General features: G+C 40.4%; 1 protein-coding gene across 1 annotated transcript in view; it reads left to right on the top strand.

Moving 5' to 3' along the window:
• LOC108691500 (paired box protein Pax-6-like) overlaps positions 1-8,583 on the top strand; it is a 31,949-nt gene that overhangs the window by 12,325 nt on the left and 11,041 nt on the right. The window contains exons 3-5 of the mRNA XM_018199262.1: positions 2,304-2,603; positions 3,286-3,466; positions 6,863-7,139. Of these exons, the coding sequence (XP_018054751.1) occupies positions 2,304-2,603; positions 3,286-3,466; positions 6,863-7,139 (758 nt within the window). The remainder of the gene's footprint in view (positions 1-2,303; positions 2,604-3,285; positions 3,467-6,862; positions 7,140-8,583) is intronic.

The raw sequence follows: 8,583 nt of genomic DNA on the forward strand, positions 1-8,583 counted from the left end.
ATCAAATATTCTCCCTCCATTTGACTGTATCGGTTTCCTAACCGACTTAAAATTCCATGATCATCTACGAATTCTATATAAACGAGCCTAAAGTCTATTCAAAAGATAGATTAGATTCTATATAGTTTGCTTCTGTTACTAAGAATTGGTATAGCAGATTAGCGGGAAACACAACAACAAAATTTGTTATCACATATTTACCGATCACGGTTAAAAGTACTGGTGACTTGCTAAATTAACAAAAAATCCTTTCTCTCAGTGAAGGAGGCCATGAAATTAAATACAGTTATAAAATCGCATTCTAAAAAAAATGACATTACTTCTCTCTTCTTGCATTTGCGAAGCGTAGCATCCAATGCCGCGATAAAATGGAGAGGTAAGAAGCATCCCCTCGAAAATTTCCGCGTTACCTCGCCGCGGAATTATTTGTAACAAGACTCTCAACTCCAATTTCTCGCTTCTCGTTTTTCATCACCATATTCCATTCCTTTCAGTGTGCTTGAAGCTCGCTTAAAAAGCTCTGGTTATAATGCAGGGACTGAAGCTGGAAAACCTTCCGCAATAAGTGCAGATTGTAAAACAGATCTATTATTGCCAACAGATAGTTACGAATAAAAAAGACATCAGTTAGAGGTGAAACTGTATAGAAAATAGTAATAATAAATTTTTTTAAGAACTAGCAAGATAATTTGTAAGCTAATAACTTTGTAAGGTAATTTTAAAATATTTTGTTTAATTTGTTATTCACAATATAATAATAGAGCAAAATTAAACCAATTAGAGGAGAATAAAATTAAACGAGAATAAATCAATGAAGAGAAATAATTCTATTTTTTATTATAAAGCGCATCTTAATATTAAATATTTCAGGAATTTTTGTATACATATGTATATCCAATTCTATAATCGCGCATCGAATTCTTTATCAGTCCTGAAATCCAAACATGAACAGAACTAGAATAACAATACTACATATTAAACGACAAGCAATTTAATGATATTAATTAATGCTAATAATTATGATATAAGAAAATATTATAAAAGATATAATAATTTGATGTCAATATAAGCATCTCAAAATAATAAAAATTATTAATTTTTGAAAAGATGAGTACTTTTATATCGCTTTTACATATATTACAAAGTTACATAAATTACAATATAAAATCTTTACATTTTACAATCGATCTAATTCAATGATTGCAGTCATTGAGAACCATTAGTTTCTGAAAAATTAGCATATTCTATCAAAGGACTTTCTGTCCTCGTACATTTTATAACGTCGATTGATCGTAAGATGCGGCGATCTTTAATCTTTTCGCATCAGTGAAAATAAGATACGACAGAAATGGCGTAAGGATAGAAGGTGGCAGAACGAGAGGAAGGGACAGGCTGCGAGACAGCGAATGAGAAAACCACTTCGTGTCGTTATACGAAGTGGATTTCGCACAGCGACAAAGGCGGAGCGAGCTATCCAAGATTACATTCCAACTATTTCTTGTCGTTTTGCGCGGCGCAAAAGCGGGAATTAATTAAATTTGTTAATTGCAAGATGCATTTAGTAACGCCGGCTCCTCCTCTCGAGTCTCTCATCATCCGCACACCGCGCCGCTCTCTCATTGCGTCTTTTTCTTTGCATCGTCGGCGACGATGCACTACGAGAATTTAACAAAGTGATGAGAGAAGCTGAAAGGTCCACTTTTGCTCACATTTAGGACACGTATGTGAAAAGCCGTTTTGTTCATTATATGTGAAATGTCTTTTGAATTGTCTTCATTAACACTGTATTCCCCGAGCAAGTCGAATGCATTTCTGTTTATGTACATGCATCTACATTGTGAGTTATGTCTGTTACAATTCTGCAACTGTTTCATCATTTCTGAAACCTCCCTGCACGTAATGATCAAATTACATGATACCGTACCGTGTATCTATTCGTTATACCTGGGTATTGTCCATTCGCGTCGCAATTATCGTTGTCGTCAACATATCGTATCGTACGATATCTACGCGATATATTTCCATTTCGACGATTCCTCCATGCACGTTATATACCGTACGCAGATGTAATCGTGTAATAAGGTACATGGCAGCGAATTAATCGGCGCGCAAGGGTCAAACTGATCTTCGTTACGTGACATCCGCAAGGCGGCGGAGCGTGTGATCGCGGCGCAAACATCTCCCTTGGTGTTCAATCTGACGCTTCCGCTTCCGGATCCGTGCGACGGGCGTGAGCGCTAATTAGACTAATAAGAACGCGTACTATCACGGTGGAGCGTACTATCCGGCTGTTTACCAATCAGATATTCTGGTGAGGTGACGTATACGTTGCGCGCGTTTTGGTTCACAGAGGAGGACTTGATGCACGGGGGTGGCGCGGGTATTGGCGGGGGTTCTATGGTCGGACAGAACTCAATATTTGGGTGCTCGGCTGCAGGACACAGCGGGGTTAACCAGCTCGGCGGCGTTTACGTCAACGGCCGACCACTGCCGGACTCCACGAGGCAGAAGATCGTCGAGCTGGCTCACAGCGGTGCTAGACCGTGCGACATATCGCGCATACTGCAAGTCAGCAATGGATGCGTCTCCAAAATCCTCGGCAGGTAAGTACCGCCTACCTTGATCTCCCTCGAAATAATTGATGTGAACGAGCGCGTTCAGGAAATCAACCAATGGAATTTGATTGTTCATTGCTATTGTTTAGCTCAGTATATTCAATCAACGGGGATTCAATGGCCATAAGACACAACTGCTTGTATTTTCTCGATACAATTAAAGGCCAATCGATAAATTTGCGACAGAATTCACTGGATTTTCTTCCATTTTTAGTGATTCATTTTTAGTGATGCTAGAGATTTAAAAATAATTGGATGTATAATAACGAGCGAATGTTACGTTATGTCTCCATTTTTCATGTAGCAATATCTCCGTGAATATAACATTGTGGATGTAACATTATGGTTTCTGCAAATTGCGAAGTATTAATAAAGCTAGTTTTTATCCAATGATTTCTTGTTTATAAAAAACAACTCGTTTTTCTTTTCATTTAACCATACTATATGTTTATAATATTTATTGAACAAGGATCTATTTTTAAAATTTACAACGTTTTCTTAAGTAATATTTGCATAATTTATAATTTTATTGCATTTCTTATTCCAAAATATAATATTACTATTTTAGCGCTACTATAGTGGCTTTCCCGTCCTGTAAAGGTTAAAAAAGACTCACTATAACGTAACTGTAACATACGTTAAACGAAAAATAACAATTTTCTTTTTCCAGGTATTACGAGACTGGTTCAATCAAGCCGCGGGCAATCGGCGGTAGCAAGCCGCGAGTGGCAACAACGCCTGTGGTCAACAAAATTGCCGACTACAAAAGAGAATGTCCCTCGATCTTCGCCTGGGAGATTCGCGATCGACTTTTGCAGGAGGGCGTTTGCAATAACGACAATATACCCAGCGTAAGTAAAAAAAAGAAAAATCTGATTGTGAGATACGCTTAATTTAGGATGCAGACTGTCAGCTGATTAAATTTATTGATAAATTTAAAACCTGGTAACTTGACTGAACTGCATCTCGCTAAATATCGCGAATGACAGATTAGAGCAAAGCGAATTTAAATGAGCGGATTACGCAGATTCTAATTTCTCTAGATTGCGTGCATGATTCTCTCGTCTCGCATAAATTTGTGACGCGCGAATAAATTTCCCGCTGTATTGGCGCCATACATTGATTGGATACGGTATAAGTTTACGCGTAATCCGCCGTCGACTTATCGTGGCGCACAGCCGGTCGAGTGTACTTACCCGTCGGATCCGGCCACTCGACCCTAATCAAAGTCTCGTCAATACGATCGGCTGGGTGGGGTAATCGGTCCATTACGCGGACCTCGGCATTGTCCACCCTCCTGGGCGCTGATCGCCCTTCTCCGAACTCGAAGAATCCTCTCCGGTTGTATACGTCCGTCCATCTACCAAACATCCTGCCCACCCAACCTTCCTACCCGACCGCGCGAAATATCCTCGAAGTCGATCGTCCTCGTCTGGCTTCTCCGAGGATGTTCTCTCTACTGACAGATCCCCCTATCGGCTGCCCGTCAGGAATACCGAGGGGGATGGCACGCGTACAAGTCGTTATCCATCGGCTTGTGGAGCAAACTCGCTCTTGCTAGTGTGTTTCTTGGAATTGCCGAATGAAGAAGGTCGATGGGGGATGTTGGGGATTCTAGGATGATCAATCAGAACGTCTAGCACGCGCTTCTGTCGTTAAGCATGTAATGTGTTAGCTATTGGCGAGATTACATTTGAAAACATCGCTCTAGCGGGTGCTTTCCAGACACGGTGAATCATTACATCCTTGTCGTTTACAATGAACAACATAAAATCATTATTATTCCATACAACACACGCATGTCCGAAAAGACTTTTTTTTTTAAATTTTTTAAAAGTCTTATGTCTCGATTTTGGACTTTTTGTTGTCTTTGTTGTTGAGGTGTTACACTGTGTCTCTTGCTGAAAAATATCAAGTATATCTCATCTCTAATAGGTTTGTTCGCGTTGCTTGGAATTCCAAAAGAATGTACTTAAAACGGGATAAATATATATTTAGGTGTTGAAAAGAGAGAGAACGAAGATTAAGTGCAAAAAGTGTAAGCAACGCAGACAGATCTAATACATTTAATATTTATCACATATTTTTACTGAAATGATAGAAACATCGTTCTATTAATAATAAATTTCTTAAATTTGCTTACAATAATGAAATATAAAATTGATGGTAAATATAACTTGAAATCGATGAAAGTAAAAAATCAATCTAGAATAATTTTTGAGAGTTTAAAGTCAAAACCGAGAGAGAAGAGACAATTTGATTGACAGATCGTTCTTTCGATCGTTTCGATCTTTTCTCGATTACTGGATCGCTGGTAGTATTGGCGGTGACGTTGGCTATTGCGGCTGGTACACATCGCGTCGGGGGTTGGTATCGGGGGTGCGCACGGGGGTTAGTCGGCGGCGAGAACGGACGAGAGCGGGTAGAATCAGGGTGAATGGGATCAGTTAAGCGTGTTGCACAATTATTCGTGTCCGGTCGCGCGTGTAATGGCCTGCATCGACGCTGCGGCTGTTGTGCGGCGAGAGTAGAGCGGTCCGGAGCGTACAGTCGGGATCTCTCTCTCCCGGCATCCAAGCTGGATAGACGGTTTGATGACGGAGAGCCTGGTCCGGGTTAGCCGGAGCTAGCTCATCTCGAAACGTTGCTTCCGCTATTCGCCTGTTACTATCTCGTAACGTCGGAATGGGTCGAGATGGAAGTTACATACGCTCGATGAGCTCTAGATGTAGTGAGTGTGATCAATGAAAATCAGTGTTTCCTAATATTCGCATATACCTATTCGCGAGAAATTGAAAATCGCATAAACATGATTCTACTTTTTCTTGTATTCTAACAATTCTCATCACATTGCATAGATCGCTTTACATAAAAAATTATCTTTATTTTATACGAAATTTCGATATTAAACGAAAAGCACAATATTTACCCGAATATATTTGAATATAATCGAACCATCCAAGTCAGGTTTCCTCGTCTTTTAACTCTAATAGCAGCGCGCTATTCTAACGGTGACGTTCTCTCAGCGTCACTCGGCCATTATTCCGTCGGTTTTGACTCAAACTACGCGAGAAGGATCGGCTTTGCTCTCATACCGCTCTTGTCGAAGCTTGTCGATCTCGTAATTAAGAAGCTCCGCTCGATATCCGACGTCCGCGCTGCATTAACGGCTGTGTATATCCAGCTGCTGCACCAAGCTTGGCGTCGATTGCAGAAGGGTGTGGAGGATGGGGTTGGCGCGCGTATGGAGTACGCTGAGGACCATTATGTGCAAGTTGAGAGCGCAATGCTTAGATCCCTGTGCTGTACGCCGGCTCGTTATAACTTTGGAGTTAGCCAGTGGCTCGGTTGCGGGCGTAAGGTGAAGACGACAACGATGACGACGGCGACCGTCCCTCGGATAGGAGGGGGACGAAGAGCCGTGGAGACCGTTTTATGTAATAATAATTGGATGGCGGTGTCCTTTCATCTGGGTATGAGCCCCTTCACATCCCGCGACCGCAGGAGGACGAAAAAGAGGAAGAAAGATCCCGCGTAAGGGGCGACGGCGAGGGACGGACAATCAGTGCTCAGCTATGACGACGGAAATGATTCTCGTGCGACGACGAGTGGCTGCGGTTGTGAGATTTTACAAAGAGCCTCGCCCCGATCCGCCACGCCAGCCTCTTTTGCCTCTATCTTCCTTTTTCTTGATCGAAAGTGGACGTTGGAGATATCTTGTGTACATAAGGATCACCGCGTGATCATTAGAAAAACGACGCAACATTTCTAAATCATCAATTTTTTCTGTAAAGGAATATTCTACAGGAATAATATAAATTAGAAGCAAAATTTAAAAAAATGGTAATTATTTCTATAGTCTTTGAATTATAAATGATTGAAGATTAATCACCATTGGCAACTAAGTTTTAGATACACAAATCATTAATTGAATTATATATATATAATTTAGAGGTATATATTAATATTAAACATTTTTTTATACAACCATTAAAATGTTATATTTCTTGGAATGATTTTGAATTTAAAATAGAAACAAACATAATTTGCATAATAATTTTTATTACATTTTTAAGAGACTTCGAAACAAATTTATTTATAATTTTTACAAAAATTGTTGCCAGCAATTTCAATAAAAAGTACAAAAGTTGACAGCAGCTTTTATAGCACTTTCTTGATCCTCATAGGATTGAATTAATAAATGATTTGCGAATTAATTCTAATCGAAAATCTCCGTCTTTTTGTAGGTGTCGTCCATTAACAGGGTTCTCAGGAACTTGGCTTCGCAGAAGGAGCAACAGGCGGCCGCGGTGCAAGCGCATCAGGGTGCCGAGAGTGTCTACGACAAGTTGAGAATGTTTAACGGGCAGGCAGCAGGTTGGCCACCAGCATGGTATTCAGCAACACCTCCCCATCATCCTCTAGCCACGGGAATTCCAACTGCGGCGACTCCTGGATCCGGTCAGACTCTTCTGCCCGGTAGTCAGCTTCACGGCCGTGACGATTCTTTGCTAAAGCGAAGCGGTAAGTTTTGATTTACTTTTACTTAATGATAAAATATTAGCGGAGTCGACATCTGTTGATGGCACGTTTTATTTATCATGTTAGAGACTATGCAGACCGTTACTAATTTACCAGTTGTTATCTTTTAATTCCAATTTTATTTTATCTTTCAAATAGCGAAAAATGAAATCCGCGTTAAAAAAGAAAATAACTTTATGTTGTGAATAAGGATTATAAAAATCTTTCTTTCGTGTAAAAAACATAATTCGTATAATAGTTTTAGTATGAAAATTCAATTTAATTAAAATTTCGATAAATATTTGCCTTTGCACACTAAAATTTATATAATCTTGCTTTCGAAAAAAAGATATTTTCGAATGATTATGTTCTCTCTATTCGTCCTTTCGCTCGATTCACGAGAATTATATGTTGCATTATGAATTGTGGACTTTCGACACCTCGCGCGCGCGCGCGCTCAATGTACGTGTACATACGTGGTACATAAGGAATGAAAGATCTATTCTATAGTGCTATAAGTCTAATAGGATCATGAAAATTGTGCCCGCGGCTTGGTTTTTAGTCAAAATCATGAATGACGAATCCAGATGTGACCGTCTTCAATAGGCAGATTACATGAACCGATAAGTGACAGATAAAAAAGTGCTTTCACTAGCAGCGTATTCTCCGCGGATTCCGAAATGCTTTTTTGCAGTCTTGAGATTCATTATATATGTATTATCTCTTGATTATATATGTCAATCTAATTGTCTTGACTTAATAAATATTCTCTCTCTAACATCTATATATTAGTATACCAAAATATATTTTTGCGTGCCAAATGACTTCACGATAATAACCCTGAGTCGAATATAAATGAGACAGTCAAATGTAGTGAATTTTTTTAAATTTTTGTTTAAATCTATATAGGAGTGTCCTTAAATCGCGTCGTCACCTATGAGGTAGTAGTTTATATGCCTTACTGGATACGTCAAAGTGCTGCTTATTGTGTACACTTGAATGCACAGGAATGCATCGAACCGTCGATCGCGGCCACTTTGGCCACAGCGGCCGCATTAAGCGACCGGATTGTAGAAAGCATCGGGCTAATCTCTTCTCTTTCTTCACCGGGCGTGCGTCGTCACCTAGAAAATTAAAACCAACGATCCGTCTGCAGCGGACCGCCGAGGATCGTTGCCGGTTTGGTCGTTACGCGCAAGGGTGTTCGCGAGGAGATTTGGGGGTGGATTCCGCGGGAAGGAGAAGAACGGGAGTTGACGGTTAGAACGATGAGGCAGGGCACGAAGGACCGGAGGGAAAGAAAGAGGCGTGTTTGGGGTGCCGGTATTTCTAGTCGAGGGGGTTTCGCAGGGTCGAGTCCAATTGGGGGTTGCGCGGGGGTTGAGATGAGCGAACGAGAAAGCGAGCAGCTGACGAGTGAATGGTATGTGTTACATATATATATATA

The sequence above is a fragment of the Atta colombica genome, unplaced genomic scaffold (genome assembly GCF_001594045.1).
Source record: "Atta colombica isolate Treedump-2 unplaced genomic scaffold, Acol1.0 scaffold47, whole genome shotgun sequence".
Classification (NCBI taxonomy): domain Eukaryota; kingdom Metazoa; phylum Arthropoda; class Insecta; order Hymenoptera; family Formicidae; genus Atta; species Atta colombica.